Source organism: Felis catus, chromosome B3 (genome assembly GCF_018350175.1).
Source record: "Felis catus isolate Fca126 chromosome B3, F.catus_Fca126_mat1.0, whole genome shotgun sequence".
NCBI classification, from domain to species: Eukaryota; Metazoa; Chordata; class Mammalia; order Carnivora; family Felidae; genus Felis; species Felis catus.
Genome location: NC_058373.1, coordinates 17,026,740 through 17,051,997, shown reverse-complemented (window position 1 = coordinate 17,051,997; position 25,258 = coordinate 17,026,740). Strand labels below are relative to the sequence as shown.

The following is a 25,258-nucleotide window of genomic DNA, read 5'->3' as shown; positions in this document are numbered from 1 at the left end:
TTTGCAGAGTGCCTTATGCGTGCCCAGAAGGGAGGATGAGTGGGAGCACAAGCCAACAGATCCTTGGGAGGACGGTTAGAGCCCAGGGGAGGGATGCCTGGCGGGGAGGGCACGGGTTGGGGAAACAGTGGGAAGGACGGGACGGAGCGGGGGGGGGGGGGGTGGATGGCAGGTACGGGGAGGAGGGGCTGGGAATGGCTCAGCTCTCAGCTGGGCTTGGCGCTGGTGCCTACAGTGCTGGGCAACCGGGAGGGAAAATCACCTTGTGGGTGAGGGGAAGCAGCGCTCGCGTCTGAAGGGGTCTGTGGGAGCTCAGATTGGAAGGTGGGGTCTGGGTGGGGTCCTGGGTGCACCTTCAAAGTGGGGCACATCCCTGGTGGCCGTTCATTCTAGAGTCATTTCCGGTGGCTCATCTCCGTGGGCGGACCGTCGGCTCTTGGACGGGAGGGCTCTTCCGGGTGGGTGTTGGTCCAGTTCTTGTCAGCTCCCTGTGCAGGGGTGGGGTGGGGGTGGGGGTGGGGGCGGCAAGGCTGACAAACAACGGGATACTTCCGGCACAGGCAGCCGGAGGAGAGATTGTTTGTGGTCTTTTCACCGCATGTTGACTTCTCTGATTAGAACATCTATCCCCCTAGCTCGCTTCCAGGACGTTTTGTGACCAAGCATAACACTCATGCTTCAAATTGCTGCTAATTTATTTACAGTTTTTGGTGATTGCATGTCATGTGCACCCTGAGAAAAACAAGCAGGGAATCAAAAAATGATGATTTTTTCCTGGAAAAGCATGCCCATTCTAGGCCTGCAGCGACAGCAACGAGCCAAGGCAAACATTCAGATGAAACTGGAACCTGTGTGGAGCCCGCCTTCCCAGTGGCTGTCGCGGGGCCGGGCGGGATTGCGACATGCCAGGCCCCCGTCCAGGCCTTCTGGGGGCTGCGTTTGGGGCAGGTGGGTGGTGGGTCGGGGGTAGGGGGTGGAAGGTGTGCCCCTGAGGTGCCCAGGGAGCTTCAGAATTGGGGAACCCTATCTGGGATGCTTCTCACCCCTGAGTGTGCTGTCTGGATTTTGGAGAGGGGTCAAGGGGGGAAGGCCAGAAGGTGAGGGTGGAAGGGTGCTGCGAATTTGTGACTCCCAGAAAGGGAGCTCTAATCCTGAGTGGGCCTTAAAGGGAGAGGCCTGGCCTCCTGGCGGGTAGGGTGGATGGGGCTTAAACACAGCTCCGTTTAGTGGGATGAACCTGCCGATGTGACTCGATGAAACGGTGGTTTCTGTCTATTCAGTAAAAAGCAAGCTTATATGGCGGGAGGGGAGTGGGTGGGGGAGAGGCTTGTTGGCCTGGTAAAGTCTGAATTTCAGCACGTGGGGAAGTCATTGCAGTTTTTCTGGCTCTGAAGTGGGATGGCCCCACAGACTCTCGAAGCCAAGTGTAACCAGGGACCCCACCTGGTAACCACCTGGTTACCAGGCACCCCGTTGGTGCAGCCTCCCAGGACTGTGCGGACTTGGGATCCTTATGTTTGAGTCTGTGCTGGCTTTTTGGTGATGCAGAGGGCCCAAGATGGGTCCCTCCCCCCACTTTCCACATTAGTGGAGTCTCACTGAAGTGGGTTTGACAGTTTGGGGGAAAAGAGCGCTGGCCAGAAATGCAGCTTCAGTTTAAATACCTGTTCCCCCTTGGCAGCTAAGGTGCCCGTGTGACCATGGACGTGAAGCCGGGACCAGGTGGCCCCCAGGTTAAGTAGGACCCGAGTTCCCTTAAGCTAGAGGAGCTCCATGCTGGAAGCCGAGGGTTCTGTTTTCCTTGGGCAGTGACCGATGCAGACCGAAGAGCCACTCACAGTGACAGCATCGTGTTTTGGGAACACATGTTGGCTATTGTTTGGGATTTTCTTCATTATTCCGTGTTAATTTATGGCACTTACTGTGAGTTGGATTTAAACGTAGGGGAAAACAACATCCCACAAACAAAGACATGTCATTCTTACCAAGGGACTAATGGTATTTGCAAAACAGGGAAGGTCCAAGGAAAATATTTCTAGTGCCAAAGATGGAGCCATTGTCTGGGGGTGGGGGTGCGTCTTTGAGGCATCTGAGGGTTTTACCACTGCATCTAGGGCTGTCTGCACCTTTCTCTGCTTCCCTGAGCCCTGAGAAACTCACCGTGTTTGCCTTGGTCCAGACTGGTGATTTTAAGATTCCTTTCCTAGATGGACTAGCTTTGGTGTGGGTTTCTTTTTCTTTTCTTTGCTTTTCTTTGCTTTTTTCTTTTCTTTTCTTTGCTTTTCTTTGCTTTTCTTTACTTTTCTCTTTTCTTTCTTTCCTTCCTTCCTTCCTTCCTTCCTTCCTTCCTTCCTTCCTTCCTTCCTTCCTTCCTTATTTATTTATTTTGAGAGGAGCCTGGGTGGCTCAGTCAGTTGAGTGTCAGACTTTGGCTCAGGTCATGATCTCACCATTCCTGAGTTTGAGCCCCCGCGTTGGGCTCTGTGCTGACAGTTCAGAGCCCGGAGCCTGCTTCAGGTTCTGTGTCTCCCTCTCTCTCTGCCCCTCCCCTGCTCATGCTCTCTTTTTTCAAAAATAAGTAAGCATTAAAAATAATTAAGTTTACTTATTGTAGAGAGAGAGAGAGAGACAGAGAGAGACACAGAGGGGGGGAGAGAGAGAGAGAGAGAGAAAGAGAATCCCAAGCAGGCTCCACACTGTCAGTACAGAGCCCGATGTGGGACTCAAACTCATGAACTGTGAGATCATGACCTGAGCTGAAATCAACAGCTCGACGTTTAACTTACTGAGCCACCCAGGAGCCCAATGTGAGTTTCTTTCTGCCCCAACACCTTGCATTCCAGCGGCACCTCAGGAACCAGGCACCCCATCTTGTCCCTCTTCCTTGAATTAAACTCTTAGACTTATGAAAACAAAATTGCTTAAGGCAAGAGAGGCCTGAGAACTACAGGGAGGCTGTTGCAAATATACTGCAAACCAGATGTTTCTTTCTCTATGGCAGAGAGGCGCCCGAGTTCATGGGGCATCTGGGGAAGTGTTTTCCTTTAAGGAAGACATCTGTATGGAAATGGTAGCCCAAGTAATGTAATGTGACAGTTGCTATGTCAACTTGCGTATTTTTCCCCTCCCCTTAAATTATTGACCGGCTTGGTCAATGTTGCATAAAAGTCATGTAATGCCTTGGAATGTGTTTATGTGCTGTCCTCTGCCAGAACTTTTCAACGTTTTTTTTTTTTTTTTCCTATGTGTATTTTGCTTTTGGGAAGATGGCCTGTCACTTTGGTTTAACTGTACTCTTTTTTTGTGGAATTACATATTTCTTAGATTTGTAACGGGGCAATCAATGGCAGCTTAGACTCCAGGGGAGCGATCAAGTTAAGGCAGAGGGTGGGCAGTAGGGGGACTTGAAGCCCCTTCAGTTGTGATCGAAGAAGTATAGACCATGGGCCAGGACATGAACAGATTGCAGTTAGTGGAGGGGGTGGGGGAGGTAAGGGGTGTGTGTGTGTGTTGTGCGTGTGTGTGTTGTGTGTGTGTGCATGTGTAAACCCTTTCCTCTTTGGTTCCTATGATGTTACGGGGGCAGGAACCTTCTCTGTGTCTCTGCTGTGTATCTAGCTGCCTGCTGGCTGCATTGACCTTGTTAGCTTTAACAAGCATTTCAAAACTAAAGGCTTTCCGTTTCCTCTTGTCCTCACTTCTTCCTGGGGAAGGCACCTGCATCTTCCACTCAGGCTTGAGAGCTGGCTGCCAACCTCTGCCCCACCCTGTCTCTTCGGCCTTAGCCCAGTTTGATTCCTCAGGTGGTGTTTTCTGTCCTCTGGGAATCTCCCTCCCCACTAGCCTGACTGCTATGGTCAGCCCCTGTTCACTTCTTGTCTGGATCAACACTTGTTCTCCCTGCATCCAGCTTCACCTAAAACCATTCTCTACACTCCATCAGGGAGATCCTTCTCCAACAACCTTTTTTTTTTAAACAACAACAACAACAACACTTTTTTAAAAATGTGTATTTATTTGAGAGAGAAAGAGAGACAGACAGACAGACAGTATGAGCGGGGGAGGAGCAGAGAGAGAGGGAGACACAGAGTCCAAAGCAGGCTCCAGGCTCTGAGCTGTCAGCTCAGAGCCCAACACAGGGCTTGAACTCATGAACCATGAGATCATGACCTGAGCCAAACAAAGTCAGACGCTTAACCGACTGAGCCACCCAGGCGCCCCAAACTTTTCTTTTTTTTAACTTCAAAATGGCTAATTCCTCCTACCTGGGCATAATCCAACTGTTCTCTTTTTTGTTTTTCATTACAAAAATTAAAAAAAAAATTATTTTATTTTTGAGAGAGAGAGAGAAACAGAGTACAAGCAGGGGAGGGGCATAGAGAGTGGGAGACACAGAATATGAAGCAGGCTCCAGGCTCTGAGCTGTCAACACAGAGCCTGACTCAGGGCTTGAACCCTCAAGCTGTGAGATCATGTCCTGAGCTGAAGTTGGATGCTTAACTGACTGAGCCACCCAGGCGCCCCCCACCCATTTTTTTAAGTTTATTTATTTTGAGAGAGAGATCACTCCAACCTGGGGGAGAGGCAGAAAGAAAGGGGGAGAGAGGATCCCAAGCAGGCTCCACACTGACAGCGCAGAGCCCAGTGTGGGGCTCGACTTCACGAATCGTGAGATCGTGACCTGAGCCGAAACGAAGAGTTAGATGCTCAGCCAACTGAGCTACCCAGACACCCCCTCCCCCCCACCCCAACTGTTCTCTTTCTAAAACACTACTCTGATTATGTCTCTCATTGGTCAGACTATTTTAGAAACTTCTGAAGCTAATATCTCAGCTTGGTCCCCACAGCCTCCAGCTCTGAAGCCCAGTCTGGCTCAGGACTTTCATTGGCATTCTGCCCCAGCCCCCCAACCCTTCCCCCCTGCCGAAAGACTGCTGGTCTGAATATTCGTGTGCCCCGTAAATTCATATGTTGAAATCCAAACCCAGTGGGATGGCATTAGGAAGTAGGGTTTGGGGGAGGTGCTCCACCCTCATGAATGGGAATCAGTGCCCCTACTAAAGAGACCCCAGAGGGCTGCCTTGTCCCTTCTGCCCTGTGAGGACACCGCGAGAAGTTAGCAGTTTGGAATGTGGAAGGGGGCTCTCACCAGAGCCTGCTCATGCTGGCAGCCCGCTCTCAGCCTCCCAGAACTATGAGAAACACGTTTCTGTTGTTTACAAGCCTGTACAAGTCCGTGGTGTTTTGTCATGTCAGCCCAAATGGATGAGCGCACAGCCCCTGGGTGGGTGCGTGATGGCCGCTCATGCCCGAGAGTGCTGGTCATGGTGTGTGTGGTCACGGCCTGGTCACCTGTCCTGCCCCTGCTGATGCCAAGTGCAGTGCCTGGCCCTTGTCCTTGTTTGCTGAATAAGTGGCAGGCCCCTTCCCCCACCCGAAGCGCAAAGTGAAATCCTAAAGCATCCGCCCTAGTAAGGTCTTTCCATGCTGATCTCTCCTTTCTTGTTACAGTGTCTTTTTCTTGTCTGTTCCTCATCTTTCATCCCTGTCTTTCTTTTTGTTTTTAAATTTTGTTTTTAAACGTTTATTTATTTTTGAGACAGAGAGAGACAGCATGAGCAGGGGAGGGGCAGAGAGAGAGGGAGACACAGAATCGGAAGCAGGCTCCAGGCTCTGAGCCATCAGCCCAGAGCCCGACACGGGGCTCGAACTCACGGACTGCGAGATCGTGACCTGAGCTGAAGTCGGACGCTTAACCGACTGAGCCACCCAGGCGCCCCATCATCCCTCTCTTTCTGACTCTGTCAGCTTTCGTCGGGGCCTGGCCCTTGGCTCTGTCCTTTTGTGTCTCCTTCACGTGGAGATTGGGGGATCTGGAACCAACAGGACTCGGTTCACACCCAGTCCCAACGCTGCTGTTTATGGGCACCTGGCCTTGACCAGGTTTCTTAACGCCTCTGAGCCTCACCTGAAAAAAAAAAAAAAAAGAATCAGCCATGCAGGCGTTAACTGAGATACTGCCCTTGGCGCTGTGCCAGATGCTTGGTGAGTGCTTGCACCTGTGGTTGTGGTACCTGTTCTTGTTTTAAAACTGTAACTGGGTCGTGCCCCTTTTTTTCTCCAAAGCATGGTGGCTGGCAGTGGTCTGCAGAGTACGTAGGCCCTTGAGTCCTCCCTGATCGGCCGCCTCCCTTCTCCCCACACTGTCAGCTCTGGCACCCTGCAGTTCCTGTCCTTGCCCGTCATGCTGTGCCCTCTCACATCTCTGAGGCCTGTCACCTACCGTACCTGGAGCCCCCTTTCCTACCTGGGCTGACGCCTCCTTCAGGCCTGCTGGGGGCGCCTTCCACTGCAGACTCTCCCGGCCCCTCAGTGGGAATGCTTGCCTCTTCCTCTCTGCTGCCCTGTAGCACGCAGCCTCCATCTGACTTCACTGTATTCCGTTTCACTTCCCAGGCAATTGTCTCCTCCTCGGAGTTGTCAGTGTCTTCAGCCAGAGTCTAAATTTAATCCCTTGAGTGGATTTATTATGTGCTTTGCACATAATAGTGACTCAACGTGTGGGTTACATGAGCAACATGTGCTTCAGAATCGTGACCTTCGGAGGGTCTGTGTATGATGTGGGTGCATCCTGCTGCCTGCCTGTGTGTTGGGGCAGATGAGGAGGGACGGTGAGCACAACCACAGGTGCTCCTGCCTCCTCCCTGGATATTGCTCATCCATCACAGTGCTCCTTTCACAGTGCTCCTCCTTGCTGAGTTAGAAAGTGGCCTCAAAATCCTTCTCAGGAAAGGGGCGCCTGGGGGACTCAGTCAGCTGAGCCTCTGAGTTCGGCTCAGGTCATGATCTCACGGTTCGTGGGGTCAAACCCGGCATCGGGCTCTGTGCTGACAGCTCGGAGCCTGGAGCCTGCTTCGGATTCTGTGTCTCCCTCTCTCTCTGCCCCTCCCTCACTTATGTGTGCGCTCGCGCTCTCCCCCTCTCTCTCTCAAAAATAAATAAATAAATAAAAACATTAAAAAAAATCCTTGTGAGGAATGCTCGCCTCTGTCACAGCCCATCCATCCTTTCAAGGACAGGTGACAACCAGTGCTCCCTGACCCGTACTATGGAAAAATCTTGTCAACTTCTTAGCAATGATTGCTTTGCTTATTTATTCATTATAAAAAGCATGTTTAAACAAAAAAGGACCTAGCTCCTTTAAGAGATCTTGGGAGGCAAGATGAAAGGTTTAAAAATTTTGTCAGGGAATGCCTGGGTGGCTCAGTCAGTTAAGCGTCTGACTTCGGCTCAGGTCATGATCTCACGGTTAGTGAGTTCGAGCCCCACGTCGGGCTCTGTGCTGACAGCTCTGAGCCTGGAGCCTGCTTCAGATTCTGTGTCTTCTCCCTCTCTCTGACCCTAGCCTGCTCATGCTCTGTGTGTGTCTCTCTCTCACGAATACATAAACACTTAAAAAAATTTAAAAATTTTGTCAGGAGGCACTGAGTGGGTTCAAATGTGTGTCTTCATCGAGCCTGAGGTGCTCCTTCAACAGCCTTGGGAGGAGAAAGTGAGGAAGACGGTGGTCAGCTTAACACTCCCTGACAGAGAAAGGAACGGCCACGAGAAAATGTGGTGGGTACAAACCTGTATCCACTTGAGGGAGCAGACAGGATAGTAGAGGTCAAGCTGGAGAAAGAAAGATAGACATTTCCTTGCAAACCAGAGCAGGAAGTTTGGAATGGGAGTTTCCAGGAATACACGGGAGTGTCATGAAGCAGTTTCCATTGTCTCATGGACAAAAGCCAACAAGTGACAAAAGGGCTTTTCATGCTTATTTGATATCCCAGAGAACCACTTGAAGCAAGTGGAGGAAGTTTCTGGAAAGCACTGACAAGCTTCAAACACCTGAGGAAAAGCAGTTTGGTGAGGTGGACTCATTCACCTAACCTGCGAATGACCGGGTGAGAGGATGTTGTGGTCTCCATTTGACAGGTGGGGGCTCAAGGCTGGGTGAAGGTCATATAACTAGGAATTGGAGGAACCAGAATTTGAACCCCATCTGGTTCTGATGTCTGTAGTTTTTTCCCTACACAGGTGCACAGGGCCATATCTAAATGTTTATGTCATCTTGTTCTCCACTGGCACGGAAGTCTGTTAGAGACTGGTGAGTGAATAGTCTATGTTTTGTTGAGATGGTGTTTATTAAGAGTGAGGAGTCTGTATCTAGCTTCATTTTTGTGTGTGTGGATGCCTAATTGTACCAGCACCATTTGTTGAAAAGACTGTCTTTGTTCCACTGTATTGCCTTTGCTCCTTTGTCAAAGATCAGTGACTATATTTATGGGGGACTATTTCTGGGTTCTCCATTGTGTTCCACTGATCTTTCTTTCACCTTTCATTCATCTTTCTTTCATTGTCTCTTCTTTCACCAAAATCACACTGTCTTGATTACAGCTTTATAGTAAGCTTTATATATTTATATATATGGATACTAAAAAGCTTTAAGGAGCTTTGTAGTAAGTCTTGAAGTTAGTGTCATTCCTCCAAATTTGTTCTCCTTTAATCTCGTTTTGCCTATTCTGGGTCTTTTACCTCTCCCTCTAAACTTGGGAATCAGTGTCGCTATTCACGAAATAACTTGTTGGGATTTTGATTGGGATTGCATTGAACCAAAAGATCGTATTGGGAAGAACTGACATCTGTACAATATTGAGTCGTTGTCTTTTTTTTTTTTTATTGAAGAAATTTTTTTAATGTTTATTTTTGAGAGAGAGAGACAGAGCATGAGTGGGGGAGGAGCAGAGAAAGAGAGGGAGACACAGACTTGGAAACAGGCTCCAGGCTCTGAGCTGCCAGTACAGAGCCCGATTCGGGGCTCAAACTTGGGAATGGCCAGATCATGACTTAGGCAGAAGTCGGATGCTTAACCAACTGAGCCACCTAGGCGCACCCCCCCCCCCCACCTTTTTAATGTTTATTAACATCTGAAGTAGGCTCTGAGCTGATAGTAGAGAGACCCATGCAGGGCTCGAACTCATGAACCGCGAGATCATGACCTGAGCCGAAGTTGGCACTTAACCGACTGAACCACCCAGGCACCGAACAATATTGAGTTGTCTTATCCATGAACGTAGAATGTCTCATTATTAGTTCTTTGATTCTGTTTGTCAGAGTTTTATAATTTTCCTCATAGATCTTGTGCATATTTTGTTAGCTTTATACCTAAGTATTTCATTTTGGGGGGTGCTGATGTCAATGGCATTGTGTTTTTAATTTCAAATTCCACTTGTTCATTGCTGGTATATAGGAAAGCAATTGGCTTTTGTATATTAGCTTTCTATCCTGAAACCTTGTTGTGACCAACGTTTACAGCCTTGTCTTTCTATCGGCTAGGCCTCGTTGCAGCTATCCCTACTACTTGAGGTGCCCTGAGTATGGCCTTGGACTTGTAGGGCTCTGTGCCTCTGCTCACAGGTTATGCTGCCTGTAGTGCCCTTGCCTGTTGTCTCTGCCTGTTGAAACCTTACCCACGGATCCAGAACCCAAGCTGTCTGAATTCCCTGGGGATGCTTTCCCAACACCCCTCTGCAGAATTGCCTTTCTACTCTGGGTCCTGGTGATGCGTTGGCTCCTGTCTGGACTCTGACACCTTTCGTGCCCCGGCCTGTATTGGAGCAGCTTGTTTAGCACTCCTTCCTCCGCAGGCTGCCACTTCCCAAGGGCAAGAATGGGGATTTACGCATCGGCCTCTGAGGGCCTAGGACAGACAGCACTGTTCATGCATTCAGGAACTCGGCCACGGGTAGTCGAATGCAGTTTGACCATGCTGAGTTGCCATGAAGCCGGGCCACTGGGAGGTAGTAGCCTTAGGGACCTCACTGTCTTAACTTGTTTGGGAAACCGTGGAGTGTTCACAGAATAGAATCCATTACTGACATTTCTTTGTGGTGCACATCGCCTGTCGCTCAGGGGGGCAGGGAAATTAAATCCATGCAGTGAGGCTGGCCTTTAACTAGTAACGTCCTCTTGACTGTTGTCACCACTGCACAGCCTTCTGCGATGTCCAGTCTCTGCTCAGGCCCTCGATGGGAGAGAGCCCGAGGGATGCTGATCACATTTTCTTTTAAAACCACAGGTGTGTGGCTTCCACTTTCTAACTCTTGGAACTTGCTGGCTTCAGGGTCTCAGAAGTGATGCCCTGAGGCTGGCTCTGCAGTGCCTGTCAGTCCCCAGGATCCGTCCTTTGTCCTTGCTGAGCTGGCTGTAGTCTCTCTCCCTGTGCCCTGACACCACTCTGTCCTCGTGGTTCCTCTTGACTAGATATACTTTTCTGATCAAAAGCTGCTGGTTTCCAGAAGGCCGATTCTGTTTTTAAAAAGAGTTGACTTGGAGGACAATTTATTTTAGGTCTGTTGAATTTGATTGGACTTCACCTTCATTGTTATGTATCCTTAGCAGCTTAAGATTAGTTTTGGGAAAAAACAAAACAAAACAAAACAAAAACCCCCGAACAACAACCAGTTCAATCTATTTTGTGACAACCTGTGTGACTAATTAATGCTCTGCGGCACACTGTGAAATTTGCAAGGCACCACACAAACGCCAAATCATCACACATTCCCTGTTTGAAACTGTCTTAGCAAATTGAACATCTGTATTACAGTAATACATCGCATTAGTAAATGGAACATCCTTTATTGATTCACCTTGTTAAGCAGGAAAATAATCCTTATGGCTTTATAAACCTCCTGTAAGTTCTAGTAGGTGCCATTTTGAACATGACTTTAATTGAATAAATGAAGGCGGGTGACAGGCATTTAATTGGCCCTTCTCTCGCAGCTGGCTCAATCAGTTTTGGAACGATTGTTGATGATGTAACTCAACAATGATATGACCCTGACATAGTGGATTAGATGCTCTTGGTCTTTGGGGAGGAGGGGCTGGTTGGGCAGCGTTCATGCTTAATAACTGACTAACGTCACTGTAACTTGGTCTTCATAGAGTTTTCTGCTTAAGTTCTTCAAAGAGCAGAGAGCGATCGGGAAGAAGGTGGCAGCAGCTTAACCTGATTGGCCCACAAAATTGGTTTCAAAGTCATGGACCTTATATGAATGTTCGAGTGACTTTTCTTTTCTATTCCATGTCATTTTCCTCCACATCTTCAGCTAAAAAGATCTGACTGGGAAGGTGCATCGTTTTACTGTGTGGCTTCTGGACCCCTCAGGGTTGAGAAACTGGTATAAAAGTGGCAATTTGGGGTGCCTGGGTGGCTCAGAAAGTTAAGTGTCTGGCTCTTGATTTCAGCTCAGGTCATGAACTTGAGTTTGTGAGATCAAACCCCATGTCAGCCTCTGTGCTGATGGCATGGTGCCTGCTTGGGATTCTCTCTTCTCTCTCTCTCTCTCTCTCTCTCTCTCTCTCTCTCTGCCCCTTCCCTGCTCATGCTCTCCCTCTCCCTCTCTCTTAAATAAATAAACATGAAAAAAAGGTTTTAAAAAATGGCAATTTAATGAAAGGGGGTATAAAAAAGATATCAGAGGGGAAATTGTGTGGTACATCCAGACAGTGGAATATCATGTAGTGCTAAAAAGATTTTTGAGATCTCTAGCCATGAGAAGACAAGAAAGGAACCTTAAAGGCATATTACTATGTGAAAGGAGCCAGTCTGAAAAGGGTTGCATACTGTAGGATTCTAACTATATTATATTCTGGAAAAGGCAAAAGTATAGAGACAGTAAAAAAAAAAAAAAAAAAAAAAAATCAGTGCCAGGGGTGGAGCAGGGGTAGGAGGAAGGGGTCAATCGATGAAGACCAGAGAATTTTTAGGGCAGTGAAAATACTCTGTAGGATACCATAATGAGAGATGCATGTCATTACACATTTGTCCAACACACAGACTGTATAACAAGAGTGAACCCTAATGTAAACTATAGATGTTGGGGGACTATGATGTGCCAGTATAGTTCCATCAGTTGTGACAAATGTTCCCGCAATGGTACAGATAGTGGCGGTGGGGGACACTGTGCGGATGTGCGGGCATGGGGTGCCTGGGAAGTCTGTGCACCTTCCTCTCAATTTTGCTATGAACCCAATAAAACTGCTGTAAAGAATGCTCTTAATTAAAAAATAAAAAACCACAGGGGCACGTGGATGGCTCAGTCGGTTAAGTGATGGACTCTTGATCTCAGCTCACGTCATGATCTCATGGTTCATGGTATTGAGCCCCGAGTCAGGCTCTGTGCTGAAAGCACAGAGCTTGCTTGGGATTCTCTCTCTCTCTCTCTCTCTCTCTCTCTCTCTCTCTCTCTCTCTCTCCCTCCCTCCCCCTCTGTGCTGTCTCTCTTGCATGCTCTCTCTCAAAATAAATTTAAAAAATTAAAAAAATAATAAATAAAAAATAAAACAACAACAACCAGAAAACAATCAAAGTAACTTTGGTGTTTAAATGGAATCCTTAAGCAAGGAAAGGAGGGTTGCCCAGCAGGGGGGCAAGAGGCAGAGGCCATGACTGGATTTGCCTTTGGAGTGACCACTCAGTAGGGATGGATCAGCGGGGGACACTGAGGCAGGGGGTCAGGCGAGGTACTGTCATGGTCTTCTGTGCATGGTGGCCTGGACCCTGCTGGCATCTGGGGCTGGGTAGGAGGGCATGGGGCCCATCACGAGGTGGCAGCAGCATGGATCGGGGGAGGAGGGAGACGTCTATTAGCTGTCACTTGGCCCTGTGCTGGGTGTTTCCGTCCGATCCTCATCAGAACTTGTCAGCCACCTCAGGTGATCAGTTTGGGCAACTCTGATGATTTTGGGGCTCAGTGAGGTTGAGGTGTTCCAAGGTCACCCTTAGAGTAAGTAGCAGGGCCCATGTCCGAACATGGAGTGGGCAGAATCCACAAGCTTCAGGGGCTGTGTAGCCTGGGGTGGGGTGGGGCAGGAGTGGTTGGAGGAGAGATGTCTCTTCCTTCTGCAGATCCAGCCCCAGAGCCTCCTTATTCACAGGCACCCCCACCACCCCATATTCTAACAGCTGACTCATTTCTGGCCTCTGCGAGAGAGCACTGTACTTGGAGTGTAGTGGCCCAAGGGTGGACCCACCTCAGCCCCCCCCCGCCCCTCCCCCCCCCCCCCCCCCCCCCCGCTTGCTGCCTTCAGGTTACTTTACCTCTCAGAGCACTGGTGTCCTCAGAAAAACGCAAGTGACAGTTTCACTGTGAGAAGGGGGAAAAAAAATCATGGAAAAAAAGCCGGGGCCAAGCCCGGTGCTGAGGGCAACGAGAAGATGGTGTGTTTGATGCCCTGCCATAATGTTGGATTTGACTAAGTGGGGAGTTCTGAGTTGCAGCCCATAATTAGACCTTGAAGGAAAAAAAAAAATGTAATTCTTGGCCATCGAATTTGTGAGCAGTGTGGTGTGTAGCGTGTTTTGCCCAGTAGCATGGGGACACATATATCTCGTTTTGGAGCCGGCAACGGGCCATCTGTGAAGATCTCTGTGGAGTCCCCTTCAGGTGAGAGGGGTCACTCTGTCCTGCTCAGTGCTGTCAGAGAACACGTTCTAGAGCTATCGCCCGCGTTACCCACACATCCTCCTCCTTTGCGCCTCTCTGGAGGTCGCGTGATGTTGAAACCGCCTCTCCGGTGGCCTCGTGGCCGTGTGCACATCATCATTTTCTCTTGGCTTTCTCTTTAGTTGTGGCTGTTTACATACAGGAGGCCTGGTGGGCCACCGAAGATGTGCTGCGAACCTCTGATCCTGCCCGAGAAGGTCTGATGAAGGTGAGGGCATGTAAATTTCCATGGATATTGCAAAACAGGTTTCAAGTCACTGTGCTTATTATCGTGTTAATAATCGAAAGCAGTCTCCCTTTGTGGATTAGTCTCCTAGGGTGGAAACAACTGGAATGTATGGTCTCACAGTCCCCTGAGGCTACAAGCCTGAGGGCCACGGGAGAGAATCTGTTCCACGCCTCTGTCCTAGCTGTTGGTGGCCTCAAGTAGTGTTCCTGGACTTACGGTCATCTTCCCTTGGTGTGGGTCTGTGTCTGTCCAGGTCCCCCCTTTCTATATGGACACCAGCCATATTGGATCGGGGCCCACCCTAATGACCTTGTCTTTTTTTTTTTCTTAACATTTTTTTTTTAATGTTTATTCATTTTTTTTTTGAGAGGGAGAGACAGAGAGTGAGCAGGGAAGGGGCAGAGAGGAGACACAGAATCCAAAGCAGGCTCCAGGCTCTGAGCTGTCAGCACAAAGCCCGATGTGGGGCTTGAACCCACGAACCACGAGATCATGACAGCCGAAGTCGGATGCTTAACTGACTGTTCCTCCCAGGCGCCCTCCCCCCACCCCATGACCTCATCGTCTTAACTTGATCATCTGGAGACCCTATTTCCAAATAAGTCACATTTGCAAGTTAGGACTGCAACATCTTTTCAATCTGGAATACCCTGCCGGTAGGAAAAAAGTAATAAATGGTCGTATGCAACAGACATCTGGCTATTGGCAAATCTCTCTTTCCTTCCTGAGTGGCCCCTCGTGTCTTAGTTTTAAAACTTTAATCTAAACGATCTCTCTAGTGTGTAGGAGAGTTCTGCGTATTGCATCCAAGTGCTGTCTATTGGTGCTTACCATGAGTCAGACATTGTGTTAGGTACTCACCTGTGTGTTACCTCAGACTCTGTGGGGATTATCTACTTTTAGAATCTTAAAGGTTTTGGTTTTGCAGATGAACACATTGAGGCTGAGCCACACAGCTAGTAAGTGATTTAACCGGACATAAACTCTAGTCTCTTTGAGATCGGGCGTGGAGGTCTTTGACGGGCTGTGGTTTTTTTAGAGCAGCTGTAAAGCCAAAACCTAGAATGGCAGGAGTAAGGGCAGGTGCCCCAGCAGCTCCTCGGAGTCTCTGTGGCAATCTCTCCACTGAAGTTTGGCTCGGGCAGAAGCTGAGGAAAAAGGTAGTAACTAGTGAAGAATTTAGACTGTTTATGTCACGTCTGCCTGTTTTCATTTGATTGACACACTTGTCTTCATTCTGTAGGTGCTTCTTGGCAGTCTTGAAGTGGTGGATGTGTCCACAGTCCACGTGATCTCCCTCATTGGGTCCTGTAAATACTAAATGAATTATCAGTATTCTTTCAGGTTTGGTTTAGAAAGTGAGCGGATAAATGTGTACTCTAAATTGCACCCTTTCAAAGTATATAATTGAGTGATTTTCAGTATTTGCACAGAGTTGGACATCAGTCACCATTACTTGATTCCAGAATGTTTTCATCATCCCAAAAGGAAACCCCTTACCCATCAGCAGTCACCCCTCATTTCTCTCTTTACCCAGCCCCTGGCAACGAATCTGCTTTTTGTCTCTACGCATTTGTCCATTCTGGACATTGCACATCCATGGAATCATACACTAGGTAGTCAGTCTTTTGTGTCCGGCTGCTCTCACGGAGCATGAAGTCTTCAAGGTTATTCCACACGGTAGCATGTGTCAGACCTCATTCCTTTTTGTCGCTCAGTATTATCCCACTGCATGGATAGACCACGTTTGGTCATCCATTTATCTGTTGGTAGACGTTTGAGTTGTTTCAGTTTTTTTGGCCATTTTGAATAATGCCACTATGAACATCTGGGTGCAAGTTTTTGCGAGGACATATATTTTCAGTCATCTTGGGTATGGACCTAGGAGTGGAACTGCTGGTAAGCGGGACCACCTTACGTTCCCACTGGCAACGTCTGAGGGTGTCCATCTTCCCATGTGTCCCTGATACTTGTTACTGTCTGTTTTTTTTTTTTTAATGTTATCTATCCTACCCAGTGTGAAGTGGTATCTCATTGTAGTCTCGGTCTGTATGTCTCTGGCTAACGATGTTAAACATTTTTTCATGTACTTGTTGGCCATTCGTATATCCTCTCTGGGAAAATGTCTATTGAAATCCTTGGCCCCCTTTTTATTTAAAAAAAAATTTTTTTTTAATGTTTATTTGTTTTTGAGAGACAGAGACATGGCACGAGTGGGGGAGGGGCAGAGAGAGAGAGGGAGACACAGAATCTGAAGCAGGCTCCGGGCTCCGAGCTGTCAGCACAGAGCCCGACGCGGGGCTCGAACCCACGAGCTGTGAGATCATGACCTGAGCCGAAGTCGGACACTCAGCCGACTGAGCCACCCAGGTGCCCCTCCTTGTCCCCCTTTTTAATTGGTTGGTTGGCTTTTTACTGTTGAGTTGTAAACACTTTTTCATATATTCTGGGCACAAGTCCTTATTGCATACATTGCAGATACGATTTGCAAATACTGTTTCCCAGCCTGTGAGTTGCCTTTTTCATGCCTGCCCCCCTCCCCAGCTTTATTGAGGTACATCTGACATAAACGTTGTGTAAGTTTGAGGTGTACAACGTGTTGATCTGATACGCTTACATATTGCAACATGATTCTCACCATGGCGTTAGCTAACACCTGCATTCCATTACATAACTGCCATTTTTTGGTGATGAGAACATTTACGATCTATTCTCTTAGCAACTTTAATATAATACAGTATTATTAGCTATATATGTTATCATGCTGTATACTAGATTCCCAGAACTTATTCATCGTACAACTGGAAGTTTGTACCTTTTGACCAACATCTTCTCTTTTCTCCCACCTCTAGCCCCTGGTCACCGCCATTGTATTCTCTGTTCCTAGGAGTTCGGCTTTTTCGGATTCCACACGCACGTGAGATCATGCAATATTTGTCTTTGTCAGACTTATATCACTTAGCATAATGCCCTCTGGTTACACCCAAATTGTACACAGCAGGATTTTTCAGGTCTGGTTTTAACTGACTGAAAAGATAGTGTTTTGAAAAGAGTCCCACTGTCCCCCCCCCCAAAACTGGCAAATGGCTTGAGATTCAGCAAATGTGTGTGGGGACCCAGTGGGGTGGCCTGGTGTACCCGTTTGTGTTTCTATGCTGGTCCCTTTCCACAGGTGGGCCAATGGTGTTTAGTGGCTGGGTGTTCTGAATGCCAGGAGGAGTCTGATTTGCTCTTTAAATCATTTTTTTTTTTTTTCGAGAACAAGAGTGGTCACTTCTTCCATGTGTCAATTCTTCTGTGTTTAGATGAAGAAAACCCCAAATTTTCTGAAAATGTGGCCTATGTTGTGAACAGAAAGAAGCTTGGGTGTTACTTGCACTTAATGAACCATGTTGTAAAGATCTAGCTGTCCCCAACGGTCTGTGGATAGTTTCCCTTTCCATTTGTAGAACTTCAGGTCTTGACATTTATTTATTTTTTTCTTTTAATCACATTTTGTTTCTTAGCCAGCTCTTCTTTGTAAATTACCAAAAAAAAAAAAAAAAGGTTAATGTTCTTTCTGTTAACATAATTAGTGGTCCTAATTGAGGGATTAGAATTGGATCTCAGTTTTGTATTTTCAGAAACGTTTCTAAGTCAGAATCACATGTCACCCATTTTTTTTCCCCCTGTAATGAAATTGGACGGATTACGTGCCTTTTCTTTTTCTCCTTTTTCTCCTGCCAGTTTTTGATTGGATATTTCCCTTCTGCCAGATGCAACCTGCTTTTGTCTTCTGGCTTTCCTCTGAACTTTTTGGCTTTGTAAGTTGAAAAATATAACCTCCCACATCACCCCACTCAGGTTTTGCGTGACCAGCTAGTTATTCTTAAAGTCTGAACTTGATTTGGCCTGCTACTGTCTGAGATACAGAGTTGGGGTGGCTTCTCAGAGTTAAGCTGGTGTGGTTTTCACAAAGCTTTTTCTCATTTAAGATTTGGCTCCAGATGAGGGTGAACTATTTTGCATTCTGGACCAATTAATAAGTTTATTGGCACTGAACACTTTGTGCCATTTGCTAGGGTGCTGCAAGCTGCCTTGTTTTTATTATCAGAACACTTGCAAACAAGTGTTTTTTTCCCCTCCCCTCCCCCCAAAACAAGTGTTTTAAGGACCACTTAGGCAATCTTCTCCCTTGACCACTGGAGGAAACGGAGGCTCAAAGAGGTTGGGTGTTGCTAAAGAGCTCCCCACAAATCTAGGCTGTAAAGTCAGTATCATAGATGACGACGATGATGGTGATGATGGTGATGATGATAAAACTTTAAGGGGTAAAGTATTCAATATAAAACTAAGCATAGATACTTATGTGAAACTTTCCCAAAGTCTTAGTTCTTTTTCTTTTTTTAAATGTTTATTTATTTTGAGAGAGAGAGAGTGCGCACAAGTGGGGGAGGGGTAGAGAGAGAGAGAGAGAGGGAAACAGGGAATCCCTCTGCAACTGTCAGCACAGAGCTGGACTCGGGGCTCGAACTCATGAAACCGTGAGATCATGACCTGAGCCGAAATCAAGACTTGGGCGCTTAACTGAGCTGCCTAGGTGCCCCTGCCAAGTCTTAGCTCCAATGCATGAAGATGCAGAAAGGAACCATGAGCTGGGCTATAGCAGGTGCACTGGCCTGGGACTCAGAAGCTCTGGCCTATTTTGAGCCTGCCTGTCTCTGGCAGAGCCCTCATTCAGCTGTCATAAGTCCTCTTTGGAATGAGGCAGGGAAATCAATACATGTAGTCACTTACCCGCTTTGAGTTTCAATTTCCTTACCTATGAATCAGGACCTCCCTGGCGTGTGGTGACCATGGAATGGGAGCTTGTGGGTGGAAGTCACGGCCCAGTTAATGGCATTGCTGATCTCGTGGTGACGCATAGGACGGGGTCACCAATACCCACACACGTAGGCTGTCACATAGCGGTCTTGTCAGAGTGCAGTGCTTTCTGTTCATCGATAGTCGATTGGGTTCATCCCAAGTGTTTGCTGGTGGTTGCCCGGAGGACTGCAGTTAGGACTCTGACCGTATCCGGGCTCAGTCGCACAGACTGGGATCGATTAGCTGTGTCTGCCGTGGGTGTAGGAGTGGGACGCCTCTGTTTATGCCACATATTTGCCACCTGTGGGCTATACAAATGCAGAAAATTTTAACAGGCAGAGGAGTGTAAAGTCATTTTGACTTGTTAATGCTAAAACTCTGTGTGGGCCTGACCTTGACCACGTACAAATGCCTCACTTGTGACATTGCGATGGGCAAGAAGTGGTTTCATGTTACTGCCTTAGAACAAGATGAGCCACAAGATGAGCCTTGACCCCCAGTAAGTCTCTGAGATTGGGACTCTAGTGTGTGCTCCAAATCTATCACATCACAAGCCATTGAAAATCGTCCGCTTTTGGTGTAGCCATTGATCTTCCCCAATTCTTTATCCTCCTTCTGAGGGTCAGAATTCTGGGGCGGTTGTTAAAAATGGAGGGTGGGATGATTTCCAGACATGTCTAGTCAATCTGCTGAATTGGCTTGCCTGGCCCCTTCCAGAGGTAACTTCCTGTTTTGTGGACCAGCAAAGGATTGTTCTCTCTTTCTATTTACATTCCACATCCGTGGCCCTGGGGACCCAGGAGGCCCCTCTGGCACTGCCCCTCACTCCTGGAGGCTGATGGGTGCGAAAGGTCAGGGTTGTGAAAAACCTCTGTGAGAAATTATGATTCACAGTTTGGCTCCTGAGCACGGAAGGAATCCTGTAATGATGGCGCACACACCTGGCCCCGAAGCGTGGGTTGATTCCAAGTGCAAAATTTATCGCGTGTGATTTTCCTCTCTCACTTGCTTGTTCTTTCTTTCTTTTTCTCCCTCCCCCCGCCCCCCCCCCCCCCACCTCAAAGGTTCAGTCATTTGGGGAAAGGATTGTGCTTTTCATTCTCAACGTCGTTATTTTTGGAAGATTGGAGAGAAATTTGGATGATGGGGACATGTTTTTTTTACCTCACCCTGTGAAGGAGCAAGCGAAAATTCTGTGGCGGGATGGAGCAGCTGTTGGGTTTTACACAACCAAAAGGAAAGGTAAGGGACACGTGGGCCTCGGGGTGAGGGAGGCTCTCGATGTCTGCCTGCTGCGGAGGACCCCCCCTTAGCACAAGGGTTCCTTGGAGAGAATATTCTGGCACAGGAAGTGTTGCTAATTCAGCTGTCCTGTAAATAAACCCAAGGTATGGATTTCATTTTCTCAATTCTCAGTCTACTGGCAAATAGGGTGAAAAGCGTGTCCTTTTGATTCGCAGGCATTGCCATGTCCCTCATAAAATGCTTACTGCTGTTAATGGTGTAACATGACTTTGCAATCACAGTGCTCTTCATTTATTTTCTTTAATGTTACCAATTAGCTGTCAGGAAAAATACCATTGCTAACAGCTGACATGTGGCGAAAAAAACACACTGGATGCCAAGATTTATAGACATTACCTCAGAAGAGGGGGAGGTCGGCCATGATAATAAGGTTAGGGTAAAATACTGGGACTTGTTTTTTAGGGGCTGTGACAAGAAGTGAGTGTGATACTAGGACCATTTTGCCTCAGGGATTGCTCTCGTCTTTAAAGTTGCTTTCTTTAATAGTTTCTTGAATATTTAAAGGCTGTCAACATCTCTAATCCAAATGGTCCCAGCTCTCTCCTTTAGTTCTTATTGAGTTCTAAATTTTAGCAAGAGTGAAGTTTCCCAGGGAACCACCACAGAGATGCTGTTCTCTTGAGTTAAGTGTTTTTCTCAGGGGATCGAAAGGCTGATTGTGGTATTGAGCTACATTCATATTGTGTGTTTGATCCACCTGTCCAGAATGGAGTAAATCTGCATTTCTTCCTTTTTTCCCCCCAGCTCAGTGTGAGATGACCAGTTTCCCATGCAAACAACTCCTTTAGTTAATTATTTGTCAAGGTCAGTCATACACACTTAAGTACCTGTGTCTTTCCGCTCCTTTGATCACCATAGCCATTTACTCTTGGATTTCAGTGCACCATTTTGCTTTTTCAAGTGGCTCCATTCTTTAGTCATTTATTTTTGGTAGACCAAGGGATCCAGAGAATAATTAAAATGGAAGGGAAACTTTTTGTAATTAATTCCTCTTTCACTTTCTAAACATTTTTTTAAACACTTATTTATTTTTGAGAGACAGGGCGAGACAGAGCATGAGCAGGAGAGGGGCAAAGAGAGAAGCGAGGGGACACAGAATCTGATGTAGGCTCCAGGCTCTGAGCTGTCAGCACAGAGCCTGATGCGGGGCTCGAACCCATGGACTGTGAGATCATGACCTGAGTTGAAGTCGGACGCTTAACCAACTGAGCCACCCAGGTGCCCCCTCTTTCATTTTCTAATATATGGCTGGTCTTAAATCTGTCACAGTGTCATTTGTGCCATAGACATCCTACTCATAGTGAAAATGGTTAACAGATCCCACCTTGATGTGTGAGAACCACAGCAATGGGGTGAAAGGAGTGTGTGACCTTATCTCTCCAGCACCTTCTGTTGCACCTTGTAGCAGCGATAAACCAGGGCGTCGTTTTGTGAGGATGAAGTACAGGTTGGTTGTGGCTGCCTCGTTCTTCCCAAAGCAGACCCAGACCTCAGAGTGAAGGGGAGGACCTTAAGATGTCAAGCTGAGTCCGATGATCAGACTAAGGTGCTTGGATTTCTGCTTCCTCTTCATTTTTGATGAATTCCACGAATTTGGTGGAAAGTTCTCTGAAGCTGCTTCCTGGGTCATGTTGTTTTCATCCATGAGCTGATCTTTTAAGTGGCAATTGACTCTTAGTTACTCAACAATTTATTGCATTTGGGAAGTACCAAACCAGTATAAAATCAAATAAAGAAAATACAGACTTCTGGTATACATTGCCAATTAAAACTTTTTCTTTTTTAATTTTTTATATTAATCAGCAGAAAAGTTTCATTTCTTTTAAGGACAAACAATTAAACCACATCCAAGGCCTTAACTTACAGGTACAAACCAAAGTAGCCATTTAAAACATTAATTATTGAGGTACAATACCTACACTGGGGGAGAATGCTTCGCCATCTGAAGCTTATATCAAACTTTGCTTGATGGACAGCTGAACTCTGCTGGTGTTTGGATGTGGATGAGGGTAAGAGGGTATCTGCAAAACCAAAGGAGAACAGCTGTGTTCCACAAGTATTGAAACATTTTAGACTGCATTGTGGGGACAGGTTCCATGCTGAACGGAAGAGGGGTGATAAAAGCTATGTCCCTCCCCTAGGGCATCAGGCTGTCTTGCAGAGTGCCACAGCAGAAAAGCGGACCTCCCCTTGCTCAGTGAATTCTCTGCAGACCTTCGCAGCTGGTTTACCGGAAAAGACATTCGTCCATCAAGTTCATAGAGATGGCCATCCACCATGAAAATTCACTTTGTAATCTCCCCGACATTGGCCTTCCTGTGCCATGGCATCATGGACTGCCTCAATGGCCTCATTCTGCTCAAAGCATTTGGTTCTGTCTTCAGGGGACAGCTTCTCTGTTTCAGAAAGAAACTGTTTCAGGACTGACCCTTCTCAAACTGCAGTTTGCCTTGGTTATTGGCCACTGAATGTATATAAGTCTGATGGTACCACAGGGGTTCCTGATAGTCTGCTTCATGAAGTACACCTTAGATCTTTTTTTTTTTTTAATAACTGCTGTTGCTTGATTAGCTTAGTTTTAGAGAGAGAATAAAACCATTTCTGTTAGAATAATTATATAGATACTGCCCGCAGCAATGTATGAGAGTCATTAAATATTTTAGTCCATTTCTTTAACTGGGCCATTTGCTTATTATTGAGCTTCGTGGTTTCTCCACATGTTATAGATGTAAGTTCTTTATCAGATAATGTATTCGAAAACATTTTCATTTGGCACAACAGTATTTTTCAAAGAGCAAACGTTTTTATAGTTTGATGAAGTCTGTCTTATCAGTTTACCACTTTTCATTATTATTCAGTTCAAATATTTTCTAGTTTACGTTATCATTTTTATGAGTTGTTTTAAAGTGGTTTTTAATTTCCAGATATTTGGGGGCTATTCCAGATGTTTTATTTATTTATTTATTTATTTATTTATTTATTTATTTATTGGTTTCTAATTGAATTGTTGCAGTATGAGAATGTAGTCCGTTGCATTTTAATATTCTAAAAACTATTGAGAGTTGTGTAATGGCCCAGTATATGGTCTATATTGGTAGACGTTCCCTGTGGACTTGAAGGAATGTGTGTATTCTGCAGGTATTGGTTTAGTGTTCTGGAAATGTCAGTTGGGTTAAGGTGATTGATAATATCATTCAGATTTTCTGCACTGTTACTGATATTTTTTGTCTAGTTCTATCAATTTCAGAGTTTGTTGAAGACTTTATGATTATGAATTAATCTTTTCCTCATTTTAGTTCTATCAGTTTTTACTTTATGTGTTTTGAAGCTTTGTTATGAGTCAAATCTATATTTATAATTGTTCTACCCATCTGATGTATTGACCATCTTATTGTTTTGAAGTTCCCATTGTCTTCACTAATATCTATTATAAAGGCAATTTTGTTTGATATTAATATATAGCCACTTCATTTTTATTATAGTTACTGTTTGCATGGAATACATTCTTTGTAGCTTTTTATGTTTATTCTGTTTATGTCTTTATTATTTGAAGCATATATTTTATTGACAGCATACAATTGACTCTTTGGTTTTAAATCTAGTCTTAAAAGTGCCCCAGTGCTTTTGGGACACCTGGGTAGCTCAGTCAGTTAAGGATCCCACTCTTGATTTCGGCTCAGGTCATGATCCTGGGTCGTGGGATGGAGGCCCACATCTGGCTCTATGCTGAGCATGGAACCTGCTTGAGGTTCTCTCTCCCTCTCCCATTGCCCCTGCCTGCTAATGCGCGAACGCGCTTTCTCTCTTTCATCTAAGAAAAATAATGTCTATGTTTTGATTGGGATGTTAGTCCGTTTACATTTATTTATTGATTTGGTTGTACTGAGGCCTTTCCTTTTGCAGTTTATTTTGTGTTTTGTGTTTTTTTTTTTTTTTGTTGTTCCTCTGTCCCTCCTTTATATCTTCTTTTATTTTAATCAGATGTTTTTTAGTATTTCATGTTAATTTCTCTGTTGGCTTTCTAGTTCTATATTTTTGCATTTAAAATTTTTTAGATGTTGCTCCAGGATTACATATACGTCTTAAACTTTTCCCAATTTACTTAGAGTTAATATTGAATTACTTCAGGTAAAATATAGAAATCTTGCAACAGTGTATTTTTGTTTACCCCTCATTTTATTTACATAGAGTATTGTTATATATTAGATCTGTTTATTTTATAAAGCTATCAATGTTGATTAATAGTTTTTAATAAAGTAGTTATATCTTTTAGAGATTAAAAAATAAAAGAAAAATATAGTTAAAATAGTTATTCACATACTTACCTTTAGAAAAAAATTTTTTGGAAAAAATTTTTTAACATTTATTTATTTTTGAGAGAGACAGAGACAGAATGTGAGTGGGGGAGGGACAGAGAGAGAGGGAGGGAGATACAGAATCTAAAGCAGGCTCCAGGCTCTGAGCTGTCAGCACAGAGCCCGATGCGGGGCTCGACCCACGAACCGCAAGATCATGACCTGAGCTGAAGTCGGACGCCCAGCTGACGGAGCCACCCAGGTGCCCCATTTAGAAAAATGTCTTTAATATAGGTCCCAGTTGCCATCCAGTGTCATTTTTCCTACAGGCTAAAATACTTCTTTTAGAATTTGTTGTAGTGCAGTTCTGTTGGCAACAAAAAAACAGTCTTTGTTTACTGAAAATATATATTTTTTCAACGTTTATTTATTTTTGGGACAGAGAGAGACAGAGCATGAACGGGGGAGGGGCAGAGGGAGAGGGAGACACAGAATCGGAAACAGGCTCCAGGCTCTGAGCTGTCAGCCCAGAGCCTGACGTGGGGCTCGAACTCACAGACCGCGAGATCGTGACCTGGCTGAAGTCGGACGCTTAACCGACTGCGCCACCCAGGCGCCCCTGAAAATATATTTTATTTCATGGGCATATTTGAAGGATAGTTTAGCTGGATACAGAATTATTAATGAAAGCTTTTTTTTTTTTCCTTCAGTGCTTTTAATATGTTTTTCCAGTCTCTTCTGGCTTTCATAGTTTCTGGTGAGAAGTCATCCAGTTATTTATTGTTATTCCCTCATACATAACACATAGTTTTTCTCTGACTGCTTTTTTTGTAGTTTGACTGTGGTATATCTAGGAATGATTTTATTTTTGTTTATCTTTTTGGGGGTTTGTTGAGTTCCTTGAATCTTTAATTTTTCTACCATCTTTTGAAAGTTTTTGGCCATTATTTCTTCAATTTGTTTTTTATGCTGCTTTCATTCTTCCTTTCCTGGGGTTCTAGTTGTATGTATGTGAGGTACTTCATAATGTCTTT

The 25,258-nt window shown here is 45.9% G+C and overlaps 1 protein-coding gene across 3 annotated transcripts in view; it reads left to right on the top strand.

Annotated features, from left to right (window-relative positions):
* The window catches only part of LOC101100212 (protein FAM169B), a 91,733-nt gene that overhangs the window by 36,468 nt on the left and 30,007 nt on the right, over window positions 1–25,258 (top strand). For all 3 annotated transcript variants that reach the window (XM_023254964.2, XM_045058872.1, XR_002742821.2), the window contains exons 4-5: window positions 13,673–13,758; window positions 19,689–19,866. In XM_023254964.2, the coding sequence (XP_023110732.2) occupies window positions 13,673–13,758; window positions 19,689–19,866 (264 nt within the window). The remainder of the gene's footprint in view (window positions 1–13,672; window positions 13,759–19,688; window positions 19,867–25,258) is intronic.